General features: G+C 26.4%; 2 protein-coding genes across 2 annotated transcripts; one reads left to right on the top strand and one right to left on the bottom strand.

The window, feature by feature from the left end:
* Nucleotides 1-4,639: 4,639 nt before the first annotated feature.
* Nucleotides 4,640-5,783, top strand: LOC105362034 (uncharacterized). Its single transcript, XM_011499362.1, has 2 exons — nucleotides 4,640-4,780; nucleotides 5,159-5,783. Exons 1-2 carry the CDS (start codon nucleotides 4,730-4,732, stop codon nucleotides 5,741-5,743), a joined length of 636 nt encoding a protein of 211 aa, XP_011497664.1. The 5' UTR covers nucleotides 4,640-4,729; the 3' UTR covers nucleotides 5,744-5,783.
* A 1,993-nt stretch (nucleotides 5,784-7,776) lies between these two features.
* On the bottom strand, nucleotides 7,777-13,692 carry LOC105365916 (uncharacterized). Its single transcript, XM_011504210.1, has 13 exons — nucleotides 13,469-13,692; nucleotides 13,053-13,242; nucleotides 12,933-12,937; nucleotides 12,596-12,892; nucleotides 12,192-12,392; nucleotides 11,494-11,945; nucleotides 10,781-10,996; nucleotides 10,315-10,638; nucleotides 9,536-9,734; nucleotides 9,230-9,402; nucleotides 9,049-9,146; nucleotides 8,695-8,956; nucleotides 7,777-8,583 (listed from the first exon to the last, which is right to left on the bottom strand). The coding sequence occupies exons 2-13, from the start codon at nucleotides 13,187-13,189 to the stop codon at nucleotides 8,062-8,064; spliced, it is 2,886 nt and encodes a 961-aa protein (XP_011502512.1). The 5' UTR covers nucleotides 13,190-13,242; nucleotides 13,469-13,692; the 3' UTR covers nucleotides 7,777-8,061.
* Nucleotides 13,693-14,572: the final 880 nt, after the last annotated feature.

Here is a 14,572-nt window from a genome sequence, read left to right as displayed (position 1 = left end):
TTATTATTATTATTATTATTATTATTATTATTATTATTATTATTATTATTATCATTAAAGTAACTGTGATTGCTATTAGCATTACCATTATTATGAATCGTGTAGAATATTAATTCGATAATAATTTTCTTATTTATTTGTAAATATTTTTTCAGATTAACCGTGAGTGAAATTAGTTCTTTTCTCAATTCCCTTTTAAATAGTAAATTAATATAATTGTCAAGAACAAGAGTAGTATGTGGATAAGGAATTATTTAAAAAATCAAATGCAAAAACTGTGGCATAATTTATTCAATTAAACAACGATAAATCTGTAGTTGCTATTTTACTTTCTCAAATGTAATCATGCGTTACGAAAATGCCACTTTATCACTTCATTAATTGCTGTATCACTTGTACATGCTATATAACAAATGTAAAATACATTTAACAACTATGAAAATTATTGAAATATTTACAGAATATGTCCTTACAATAATAACGTAGCTCTCTTACCTGGAATTTCGCTATTGTGAGTGCAAAATCGTACAAACTCAAAGAAAAATAGATTATATGCGGTGATGTGTAATTATGCTGAATCTCTCGAGAGTTGAACGATCGCCTATAGTAATAATGATTAGATATTGGCCAATAGTCTGATAGCCGGTGATAAATGATCGGGTATATCGATAATGAGATCCATTGTATTACACGTTGGGGGATTATACTGGATGTATCTCGTTTTAAACAGAGATTTGCCTAGACCATATAAATCATTGGATGCATCGATTTGTGATGTGTGAAAACTAAAAATATCATTTATCATATGAAAACAATGGGAATTGATGAATAAAAAGTGATAAATGAGATCTTTTTTACATCTAATGATCGCACATAGGCAGAAGGGTCATTAGTGAATTCTATTTTTTTTTTAATGAATTGTTAATTTTCTGTTCTTCTGAAGTACGAATGATTCATCTGAATCTTAATATAACATAAAATTTCAACAACAATAAGACACTGTGATTCGATATACGATCGAATAATGGTTAAACTGAAATACAAAAAAAAAAATAAAGAAAAGTAGTAAATTAAAACAGTGAATCAATACTTCTGATTAAAGAATAATAATTCTTTCATTTCTTTATTTATTTATTTTCTCTAATTTGTTGTCAACTTATTTTACTGAATGTTGTGGTTTATAAATTGTTTTTCAGTAAACAATATTCATGAAAAAACGAAAAATATATTAGTAGTTTAAATATTGCCTTACAGAAGTAAATTTATGAATAAAAAGTAACTATTGCAATAACACACTTTATTAATAAACACAAATAGCAGATATATTATATTCCACTTATAATGTTTCAAATAAATAATTTTCATACGAATATTAATTTATGCAACAAAATATATCTATCACATTTATAATTAACGAAATCTATAATAGAATATAGAAATAATAAATAATATGTTTAATAATTAACATGATATCCTTTTAAATTTTTATATATCACTAGAATTACCATACTTTTTTAATAAAACATACTATTATCGAAATGTTTATCGAATAATAAGTAAACATTGAAGAATATCACAAGCTTATTTTGAGGTTTTTAATTGTAATATTATGAAAATCAAACTCAAAATCATATTTAAATTTCGAAAATTGATTTTTTTTTTAATTTTTAAATATTTGATAATTTTAACAAGAAGAGACTTGTTACAAAAAGCTTTTGTAAAGTCCAATAATAATAAATGTACGAGCACATTTATAAGAATTTTAAGGTATTTGTTACCCATAAAAATACAATGTATATTCTTCTTTCACTTATATAATTAATATATCAAAATTTTAATTACATTGATTGAATTGATTTGGATTTGTTGTCGTTAAGATATGGACAGGCTATTTTAATATATGTAATTTAATTATAGATACGAATGATAATGTATTAGATAATATTTAAATGTGAGAAAGGAAGAAAATGTGAATTGTATTTAACTTTTGTTAATAATTTTTTTTTATATTTGTAACAGATTTCTTATATATTTAGGTATTAAGAATAAAAAGGAATATTACGAATCATAAAAAATTACTAGTCATGATATTACTAGTTTTATAATATTACTAGTCATAAAAATTATTTACTTATTTTAGATTTTTTTAATTACAATGAAAAATACAATATTTTGTTAATCTTACATTCCAGCATGATACATATAGCTAGAAAATATGTTATTTATCAAAATGATTTAATAAAAATATAATTATATATTTAATTTTTATAATCTTATGTCAACGGTGTTTTAATATTTTCGTATAATCTATTATTTTAATGATTGAATAGATCACGGAGACTTCTTTGGTATCAAACATTTATTAAATTTTGGATATTTATCTTACCAAATTATAATTTTCGAATAACATTTCATTTATTAGTTTTATCAGTTTAATCTTTTTTAATTACTTAAAAAATGCTTGTAGAATGAATCATCACGCATTGAAATTATAATTCTTGTTCTTAAGTATTTTAATAAACCAAAGCAATTATTTTTATTCTTCTTATCTTATTCAATATGAGCTTAATGTATTTTTGATATTTTTGCTTTATAAGCTAAAATATGATGCAATAGGCTTATAATTATATTACAAATGAAAGTATATCATTAATAATACATATTTTACAGTCTATATAAATTTACACCGATGATTTTAAAAATCAGTTTGACGAAGACAACAAAATGTGTTCTAATTGCAAAAAATGTAATTTAATTAACTTTTTTTTATATATTTATCATACGTTTCATAATATTTTATTGTACAACGATAGGAAATACAAATATATGAAATATTTTCAATATATATATAATACATAATAAAGAATGATTCTAATGTATCCTAAAGAAATTATATACAAATGTGTATTTTTGTACTTGTTCAACGTGAAATAAAATTACTCATCGTCACTGTTTTACTCTGTGTATTGTAAAATAAATAAACGCTGATATTTATAATAATATAATAATCATCTACGTACAAGAGAGAAACATTTTATTATATATAAGTTTTCATTAATCTAGGAAAATTCTGCAACTTTTCAATAGATAATTATCAAAAGCGTTCTCACGTAATGCAGAGTTTCACTACATCACTCCGTTTTGACTGTGTTAATATTATTGTCTTTATAAGAATAAAAATTATTAATTAACAAAAAATATTTAATATATGAATAAAATAATTAAAACAAATACTCTATTTTTAATTTTTTTTTAATTATCGTATTAGTTAAAGTTAAAGATTTTTCAGTCAAATATATGGATTAATGAAATGTATGGATCTTAATGAAGACTTAATATTACAAAAGCAACAAATTCATTTATTATAATCAAAAATAAATTGAGCGCATTTTAACTACTCAAAGTAATATAATCAGTTATATTAAATTAATTAATTATAATTATCTAAAATAAATGAAAATCCATAATATATTATATATATATCAACACTGGTTGGCGTACAGCCATAATGCTATATGTATACACAGTATTTAAAAAATTTTTTAAAATATCACCCAATATATTTCATGTTTTCAAATTTTTCAACTAATATTAGTAAATATTAGTAAAAATTATCAGCGCGTTTAAACCATCTATTTCTTTGTATATTTACTCAGAACAATCTTAATTTGTATTGGAGCATTATTCATATACTAAATATTTGTATTACCTTCATTTGATTTTGTTTTTTTATTCGAATTGTTTTCAATTATACTTCAATGTTACATAAATTGTCTAAATTTATTATCACATCTTCTTACCGTGTTGTCTCAAAGTTATTTTTAGTAAATAATGTTTCTCATTTATACCATTAATATTATAATTAAATCCATTGAAGTTCTCGATTCTTTAATTATTTAATATTAAGTCATTCTTAATAGGCATTTTTTTGAATATTCTTTTATAAAATATATTTTCGTTTATTTATTTTTTATTAAAATTGAATAATTGACTTATTATATAACTTTTATGAAGATAGGGAAAATGTATGTCGAGTTTTGCTTACTTAAATTTTAATGAAGAAAACAATGAATTTTTTAGTAACTGAATCATTTAATAAAAATAACGTATAAAGTAAATTATCAGACGTATAATAATTTTTATTCCTATTGTTTTAAAAATATAATGTCGACAATCCTGTCGTCTTATTATTATACAAATAGCAATATTAAACTATATAATGTAAAGTATCTTTAAATAATTGTTTACTCGAAAAGTGTCTGCGCCTTTGTCGACGAACACCTATCTCTCATTGATTTTTTAATCGATAAATGCATTCAATCACAATTAGATTATCCAGGCATATATACTACAAAGTATATCGAATCTCGCGTCACTAATTTATTGACTTAAAACATTAACAACGGTCAATAACGTTTGCCGACGTCTTTATCGGCTGTGCAGCAAATTATTAAATGGATTTTAAATCAATTATTCAAAAAAAGAAGAGCTTACAAAACACAAAACCAAGGAACGAAATTAGGCAAAATATTATCGGACAACCTAACCTGATAAACTGACCGGTTGATCTTGCGCCCTGGCGGATTATTTAAATACGTCACGAAGACATAACCTTGTTTTTGTATTTACAGCCAAGAAAGTGATACATCTAGCGTTGGTATATAAATTAAGTTTATTTTTTACCTTTTTTTTTCAAATATTTGTGTTTTAATGATTTCGAGAAAACGCGATGCTCACCGACAACCAGAGCAACACCGACCGAATACTCAACTTAAAGACGGTGAGCTAAAAGATGCAAAAAATTGAGAGTAAAAATATAGTATTCATGTACTGTATTTCTTATACCTGCAGTAATCATCGATTTTGCAATTTCGGTCACTGCTACCGTTATAACTTGTATAAGAAATTAATTAATCAATATTGTCGTTATTTTGAATGAACATAGCCAATCATAAATAAGTGTAACGAATTTTATATTCAGTTTAATCAAATATTATAAACATTTTATAAATCAAATGCTTTAAAGTTATAGAATCGTTTATTTCAATTTAAGTTTAACAAATTTGCTAACAGGAACATATTTAAACATATTGAAACTCGATTACACAGATTGAGATTTGTTATTATTTTTAATGGTAAAAAATTCTATGATCTTTAGGAGAATACGTCCAATGCAAATCCAGTAAAGAAGCTAAAGATCCAAGAGACAAGATATCAATGCATAGTCTGCCAGACTAATAAAATCTCTTTGAGTGAACTTCATTGGCATCAAACCTATCAACACTCAACGGAAGAACTTTCGTTATCGGTGATAGGCTGGAAAGGTCTGGTAAAAATTGTTGGGCCACCTACACCCCAAGAGAAAGAGAACTCTCAAGAACGGTCTATTTGGAGTAGTTTTTCGAAAAAACCGTCGCAATTTTATTATTTATCCAGCAGTATTTTGCGCGTTAAAGAAAATCAAAAAGGAAATTCTGAAGCGCCTATCGACTGTAGTTTACCTGTTCTAAAAGTGGAGAAGGATATTGAAAGTTTAAATCAAGCGAAAGAAAAGATACCAATAGTTTCTATAGTGAAACAGGATTCAAGTGTAAACAAAAAGTTACAGAAGGAGTTAAATACTATAAAGGAAATTAGTATGGAAGACTTTGTCAAATGTACAAATGAATTATGTAGCGAGCTTGCAGAATATAAAAGAATACGTGTCTCAAAGAAATCTGGAAGAAAGAAACATGTATTATGAAATATTAGATTATCGTTTATACATATTTTGTTTTAAAGAAGCCATCAGTAACAAATATTTTTACAATAAATTTTAAACTTCTCATTAATTTACGTAAATGTTTTTAAAAGAAAAGTCCATATGATTACCACGAATTAATTATAACATTGATTGTAACATTTATTTACATTCTATTACTGAGGTTTTCTTTTAAAAATATTGTATTCTATTTTGTATAATAATTATAGTTTATTTTTTTATAATTTTATGTATCTCAAATTATATATTGATGACAAATTGTTTGATATAAATTTTAACAATGTTAAATATGTAAGGTATTATATAACAATAAGAAGTAAATTTTTTTTATAAACATAGTTTTATATTAATTTCTATTACAAAAATTTTAACCTAAATAACAAAAGTCCATATTTTGTACCACGGTAAGAATGGTTAGTCACATTTTCTTTCATATTTATTTTAAAACTAATTTAAGAACTTTTAGTTCTAACAATTTCTAAACTTGAAAAGCTAATATTTATTCCAATTAGTCTTTAACATATATTATATTTTATCTTTATAATTTATTGTAATTATATGATTCTAATCAGTTATGAAATTGTACTACAATATACTATCGCTAAGTCTTTATAAAATATAAAAGAAAATAATGAATATTTATTATATAAACTCAGCATTTAGCAATGTAGTAATAAGTACAAAATTATATAAAATCTAATAATAAAATATAAGCTAATGTATAGTAACATACAAATATTTATTTATTTACAATCTAAATAAATAAATACTAAAAAGTTGATCATAATGTAAGTTTTAGATTTAAGCTTGATTTGTTATATTTACTTTATAGCGTTAAACTAATTTGTATATAAATTTGAAAGAGTATTAAAAAGAAAAGTTTAATTTATACACAATGTAAAAGTATAATTTATGGAAAAATTAATATTAATTATTGAACGGACTGATATTGTCGCAAAAATAAATTTTTATTTATGCTTGTAAGCAAGGGTTAAAATAAAAATTAAATATATTATTCTAAATTACATAAGAAATTGGACAATACTAATTATTCTTATTTACATTTATAAATCGTATATATATATATGTATATATATATATTACTTATGTAAATATATTACATTTATACAAATAATAAATAAAAAATTTAAATATATTTCACGTATAACAATTTAAAATTAAATAAATTATACAATTTGTTCTTACATATGCAAACACATTAAAAAATAATTTCAATTTTTTCACAAAATTCAGTTTTTAAAGAAATTTACGTATGTATTATCAAAATATTTATAAAGTAAAATTCTATGTTTGTTCCATATTTTATGAATGTTTTTATGATAATTTTAAAATTTAATGAATTTTTTTGTGATATAAATAAAGATATTTTGAAAATTTACTACTTTAAGAATTATTATCCTAGTGCGAAAGAAAAACAGTCATTTCACGGTAATGAATTTTTGTTGCTGATTCTTACGATAATTAGGGTATAGCTACTACATTTAGAAAGATATATTAATTCCATTGGTGAATGATCAAAACACAAACTTTAAAAATAATAAGAGATAATAAATACTCTATGAAATACTTTATTAATTATGCCAAAAAGTACCCTACTTCTTTTTCGTATTTTTTACAAAATTCATAACAAATTTAACATTTCTTTTTGTTTCAAATCAACGGCTTGCTAATAAACGGACAAATTATCTCAGTTCACATGGCAATTCATCTCGAATCTGTTTATCACATTACTAACACGAAGAATCATCACTACTCATTATGTATTTTACATTATTATTTATACTATTGTTTATATCATACACGCTGAATATGGTTCACATTTCGTGTTTATATGGAGCTAAACTACATATTTAATATTTCAATCCCAATAGACCCACAAATAACAACAAAAGCCACAATTATTTTCTGTTCATAATTAAATTATAAAAAGTTTTATTTATTTAATGAAATCAAAAGCTTACACTTATAATTCTATTATAAAATATATACGACGACGCCCAAGATAGTTCAATAAAAAAGATATAACTTTTATTATTCTTACAGACAACACAGAATCGCAGACTGAACAAGTAAAGATAATTTTTATGGATATCCGTATATTGCACATTTTTAATTTTCTGTTCCAAGATTCAATCCCATTTTGTATCTTCGTGATATCATTCAATTTGCTTTATATATTTATTTAACGATTTCTTTACCGATAAATAGACGACGACCTGTCCGATCTGGCAAATCAATGAAAATCAAGGTAATTGAAATCTAACGAGAACATTAGACTTTTAATAACAATCCATAATATTGACGTCCTTTCTATCGTTAACGATAAGGATATCATCGAGGACGGAATCGAAGCTGCTTGTGTAATTCTGCAGCCACTCGCTGCGCTCTTTAATGTAGCTCTCGAAATCAAAATTGAAGATCGTCTTGAGAAAGTCGGCTCTCTTCACCGTCTCGATGTACTCGAATGTTTGGTGGCTCGTGTAATCGCCATAATTATCGTCCATTTTCATGGAGTTTCGGTAAATCGAGGCAAGAAGATTCGCATCGCTCGCGTCCACGATCTCCTCGATTACATTGAAGGCGGCACTCGATCGCGAAGCATCACGGCCATTTCCGGAGTCCGTATCTATTTCCTTCTCGCATTGCATATCGTTGATGGTACAGTTTTGCGACAAGTCTACCTCCACAGTTGTCTCGTGAATTTTGTACTTGACGAGGAGTCGACGTAACTCGGAAATTATGTTGGCCGATGTTTTCGACACTTCCAAATCGCTTTCGTCGTTCAGGGCCACTAGTAACACCTGCATCGTAATAAAAAGTGGTAATTACGTTTTTACATAACAGAAAAGAGAAGTGGCTTTTGCATTAATGATAAGATCTTTTAAGATGGTAAAAGCAGCGAAAAAATTTACCCCAAGACAGCGTTGTCTGGCCAATTCATCAAGAGTCTTATTGAGTCTGTGCTTAATTTCAGTCTCGTCAAGTGACATAATTTTCCTATGCTCTTTGGAGAAAGTGACGGTTGGAAAATGACCATCGAGCATGCCTTGATCAGTCAAATGAGATTTTATGAAGTGCCTCCAAAATTCCAATGCATTGATCTTCACTTCCCAGTGTAAATCTAAAACGGCAGCGACGGTCATTGCTTGACTCATTGAATTTACCATTTGTCTCCTGTACGAAATGAAAAAATTAATATACACCACAGAACTTTTTATTACTGCTTTTGTTTTTTATCAAATATATGCTTTTCATTTTCCACTCACTGCCACTTTCTGTAAACGTACAGCTCCTTTATTAAAATCACAGCTTCTCTTCTAACGATAGCCTCATTCTCCGTGTAAACTAACTTCATGGCTAAATCCTAAAATAAATTTTCAATTCGTAAATTTCATCGCACGTCTATTCGGTTAGAAAAATAGTTGTTTAAGTGTTTTTAAATTGTACCAATAAATTTAATTGACTCAGCAGCTTATCCCAAAGTGAATTAATTCGCACAGCCGTAGAAATAAAAGTCAACGCGGAAGCTCGTACGTAACTTTCACTGTCGTTCTTTGCAATATCAACTGCCACTTGTAGAAAATGATTTTCGAGCAAGAAATTTTGGTACGGAGGATATTCTAAAGAACGATTAAGGCCATTATCAGATGATGAAGAGACGATTATAAATAATCTTAAGTTTAAGTTCAACTATTTGATTTTTAGCGCCACAATTGATAAATATAATAAAGTATGTAAAGCGTGAGTACTCACTATTTTCCGAGAGGCAAGCGATGGTTTTAAGGATTTCAAGTACGCTATCCTGTACCTCCCAGTTTGCATCATGAATTCGTTTGAATAAAGTAGGCCCGATTTCCCTCGTGTGATCATCAAAATCGACTAGTAATGCCAAATTCGGCGGCATAAAATTTTCAATTGACAGCTTACATGTTTTCAGTGCCAGCGTGCATATCTGCAATTTTTATGTATTCAATATGGAAACAATCAAGATGTACGAAATCGCCTTAAGATCCCGTTAATATAGATACGTCATTAAAATAGAATTCAAATAATAGTTTGAGTACTTCGATAATTAGTATTGGTAATTATTTAGAGGCCCCTTTTCATGAAACCTATGGTGCTCCGATATTCGCTAAAAATTTATCATTCGTTAAAAAAACACGGTGTGAACTTTTTCACATAAATTCAAGAATTTATAGTTAAGCTTAATTCGATTATTACTTAAGGACTATAAAGTATGAAAGTATTATTTGAAATACTCCAATACTAGGTTTAAATTAAATACAAATGATCAAAGATTCCTCCATTAAATTGATCAAAATTAATTAGACGACAGATATCAAAGTAACTGTCAAAAATATCGATAAATACAATTTTGAAATTTGTCGCAGTAGAGTAATAATTTTTACAAATTTTTACTACAAATTACATTGAAATAAAATTGTCCAAAGACGTGAGCCTCAACATCGTCCCCAATATCATTATCAATGGCTTGATTAATTAATATGGGCAAATGAAAGAATTCGATAGACCTTGGAATCCACGCCTGGGTGATTAAGTATATCTTGGGCGATGGAAAGCACGCATATGGTCTCGACGCACTCCTGCCATTTGAGCTTGAACTTCTCGGTGAGCACGTTAAGACCATTAAGAAGAGCAGCCAAGAGCGTGCGCTTATCGTTAATGGGATCGCCGTCGAGGAAGTGCCGGTAGACTTTTTTTTTCAGCTGATGAACATTTGTGGTGCCACTGCTTGGGTTCAGCGAGTCCGTGGATGGATTGCTGTTGCCCTCGGACTTAGCGATGAAATTTTTGAGCGCGTGGCACAGTGTTTGGAATACTATTACCGCTGATTCCTACGTAAAAAACGTACGAAAGTATACATTGTTTGGCCTTAAATATTGACATAAATTCTACATAATTTTATTAAAAAAAAAAAGAAAGAAAAAACAAAATATCTCACGAATCTAAATCTGCTACAATAAAAAATATACTTACCCTATCCATAATATCGACAATTTCTAATAAGTGATCAACGGTTGATTTACAAATGAATTCCATTGGGAAGTCATTTTTACAAATGACGTCTCTTATAGAGTAGGCGAGCCTCTGAACAGGTGTACAAGTCACAGCAAACAGTTTTTCCATAAACTCTTCAAAGAGATAGTGAACTTTCATATATTTGGGTTTCATTGTCACGCATAAAGGTAGAATCTAGCAAAAAAAAAAAAAATGCAACTATTATTACTAAATGCTTAGTTGATAAATTAAGTCATGCAACAGATAAAAATAGTAAGTAAAGATATTTTAATTTTATTAAAATTTAAGTAATTATTAGTAATATGAATTTAGTTTAATTGATATTAACTAAATTAAATTGAGAAATAAAGCTCTTCACCTGAAATTGATTCGTATTTAATAAATTTAAAAAACAAAAATAAACATTTTAACAATATTTTAATGTAGGAGAAATATACATTTTTAAAATTGAGTAAAGAGAAATTATCTTTGATTTATAAAATGTACGTATATAGATATATATATATAATGTATAGTAAGGATATAAAATATATATTCCTTGTACATTGAAATATATATCTAAATTGTTATTGTGTATTCAAATTTTACTAAAAATAAATAATATTTTTATTAGTATTAGTATTCTGTAAATGATTTGAATAAGAAAAAGGAACACATCCCATTATACCAACCATTAATGCTATAGCTTGATTCTCAACCTTGTAAGGTTTGGGTACTTCCATTTTTTTTAATTTATTCAGCCTTTTCCAATAAATGAGTCCCAACTTTTTTGATATTACAAGATCTAATATATACTTTTTGGACAATAGCATAGTAGAATTGTAGCATAATCCCAGACAGAACTGCTCAAAGACTTTCTCCGATATGAGATGTGACTCTTCAAGCGAGGATCTCAGTTTGGTGAATATGAGCAGCTTGGATAACTTATGTACTGTTTTCATAAATGGAGTGCTGATACTCACTTCGAATACAACATTAACGCGACTTTCTAAAGCAGTAAATTCTTCAAACATAGCAGGTATTGGATTTACAAGATCACAAAAGCTTGCATAGTCCAGTATCGCCAATAATAGATCCAGTGTCGTTAATAAAAGATTATTTTGATCAAAGAGGACGTTCTTGTCTAATTAAAAAAGTATTTAGTTACTTATTTTTACTTATTAATATATATGTGAGTATGAATATTGTTTTCATAATTAAATGTTTAACAATTTGATAATTCAAATATGCATAATTTTTGGACTAATATAATCAATGAAAACGAAAATGTAAAAGTAAATTATAGCATCGATGTATCATTAAACATTTTAATACTAAACTAAATATATACTATAAACTACGTCATATTTCTTTCATAATTAATACTAACCAATAATACATAATTGGCTATTGACTTGAGAATCAAGTGTTGCGTTTATTAGGGGCTCGGTAACTGCAAGAATGATTTCTTCACACAATTTCCGATTATGGCTTTCTTGAACAAGAAATACAGAAAGAAATTTTTTACTCTCTCTCGTCACATACATTGTGTGATTTAACTGTGCAAACCTTAATATTTCCTTCCATGTGCCTGAATGATAAATTTTTTTATTAAAATTTATTCCCATTGTGAAATAATATTGTTTATTTTTAACAATGAAGTTTTTAGAAAATTCAATATAATTATAAATTTAAAGTATATACTTATAAATAAAACACAGATGCAATTTTATTAACTAAATATATTTTTAAATAAATGTAATTGCTCTGCATTGTGTTTAAGGGAATAGTTACCTGTTTCAGCAATCCATTGTCGTCCACTACAATGTTCGAGTAAATTAATGAAAAATGTTGTGAAAGCCATCTTCATGGATGCCGATAAATCTTTCTTTTCTAAATCAAAAATTGAACACGTCTTTTTATGAACATTGTTTTGACATAATTTAATGAAGATTGATTCATTCTCTGACATTAGACCTATTAATTTAATTGTAAAAATCGATACATTTTGACATGGTTTCCAATTTTCGTTCCATGTATTCAATGCAATATATATCCAATTTTGTGTAATTTGTGAAATAACTTGATTTTCTGTTGAAAAAAAAAAACAAATAAATCTTTAAGACTACACGTAGTCTTGTGATTTTAAAATTTAAATAGGAATAATATAAAAAATTGAAAAGAAAAATTATAAATTTAGATAGTTGGTTAAACACAATTTAATACAAGTACCTACATTCAAAATATATACATAATTTTACCTTTTTTAATTTCCTCACCAATATGCATAAGTAATAAATCTAAGTAAGTTGTTCTTACGATATTGTAATCTGGGATTAAAAATAATTCAAGAACTTTTTGTAACTTTAATTCCTCGGGAGACGTCATGTTTAAGCATCTACAAATTCTTGTCAAATGTGTCAAGCTAGATTGATGTAATGCTTAAAAAATATTTTTATAAAACCAAACGATATAAATTAAAATTAACATATTGAAATAATTTGTATTTTCACTGAGTATAAAAATGAAATTATAAACTTTGCCACATGCAATAATTCTTAATTAAGTATAATAAATAAATCAAAGATCTGACTATGTAAAGTTTTCTTTATCACAAATTTATAAATAGTATCAAATAATAATTAATTATATTACGTGTTAACTTACTACAAAATATTAAATCCTAGCTGAATGTATTTAACAAAAATATCATTTTCTTCATCGCTTGTAAATATATCCTATTTTTTTCCAACACAGTAAATAATTTTCTCTAAAAATATTTCAAGACAATTGAAAAGTGATTTTACTGGCAATAACTATAATACAACTACATACTTTTCTCTTGATAAAATCCAGGCAAACATAAAAATTAACGAAAAGTAGGAATGTTTTTATGCTGTATTTTTTTAAAACTGTTCATAATCTATTACGTAGATGAAAAGAATCCTACTTTTTTCTCTCGTACACTTGCTTATTTAAATAATTACCACTAATGACACAGAGATGTCAAGTATAAAAGAAACAGCGAACATTTTTCACTAATATAACAACATTATACAAATACGCGGCTGTTTTAATTTCTCTGGAATTTTTCCAATAATTATTCACCAACTACGCGTGTTTCTTTAAGGTTACACAAGTAACACTTTCGGAGGTTATGCAAGCGTGTATTTGGATTACATTGCTGTGCGTGCAATAGTGTTGAACTCATAATGTTAAACGTTTTAAAAACATTGTCTTCGAGTTTGTACTTTACTAACAGTAAATTATCCGAAATTGTTTATAAAGTAATCATCATTTTGGACATTCTATTTTCAAATATTATCGTAAAATCACATTCCGAATGATTATTTTATATTTTATTAAAACGATAGATTTGATTGTTAACTACAATTATTCATTGGATGCGCGCGCGCGCGTTTCAATGTAAATATCGACAATTAATACCCTTACATTTGAAGTATGAATTTAGAATTGTACAGATCCTATAAACCATACGATAGACATAACTTCATATTACAAATTGTATTATAAAAATCAGAGTGTTACAAATATTTTTAGTAAATTATTTATAACTTGATAGAAATAAAAACATTTTATCTATAAAATATTTACATATTTTAAATTTACGTTTCTTTAGCTTACATTAAAATATTTAGTCTGTTTAAGCGATCGAAGATTTTGTCACTTGAATATGTAAATGCTTATACAAAGCAAGGATCTGTTAAGCTTTGGTTCGTAATAAATTTGAATGAAACTTGAATAGGAGAA

The sequence above is a fragment of the Ceratosolen solmsi genome, unplaced genomic scaffold, assembly GCF_000503995.2.
Source record: "Ceratosolen solmsi marchali unplaced genomic scaffold, CerSol_1.0 scaffold10, whole genome shotgun sequence".
Classification (NCBI taxonomy): Eukaryota; Metazoa; Arthropoda; class Insecta; order Hymenoptera; family Agaonidae; genus Ceratosolen; species Ceratosolen solmsi.
The sequence above is the reverse complement of the archived record's forward strand: the minus strand, read 5'-3'. Positions and strand labels throughout refer to the sequence as shown.

What these genes read in the sequence shown, in the direction of transcription:
- LOC105362034 (XM_011499362.1), top strand. Translation starts at nt 4,730, where the DNA reads ATGCTCACCGACAACCAGAGCAACACCGACCGAATACTCAACTTAAAG. An exon ending in GAATACTCAACTTAAAGACG is followed by an intron (nt 4,781 to 5,158) that starts GTGAGCTAAAAG and finishes TATGATCTTTAG; the next exon opens with GAGAATACGTCCAATGCAAA.
- LOC105365916 (XM_011504210.1), bottom strand. Translation starts at nt 13,189, where the DNA reads ATGACGTCTCCCGAGGAATTAAAGTTACAAAAAGTTCTTGAATTATTT. An exon ending in TTGTCGATATTATGGATAGG is followed by an intron (nt 10,639 to 10,780) that starts GTAAGTATATTT and finishes TTTTTTACGTAG; the next exon opens with GAATCAGCGGTAATAGTATT. An exon ending in TGAGTCAATTAAATTTATTG is followed by an intron (nt 9,147 to 9,229) that starts GTACAATTTAAA and finishes AATTTATTTTAG; the next exon opens with GATTTAGCCATGAAGTTAGT.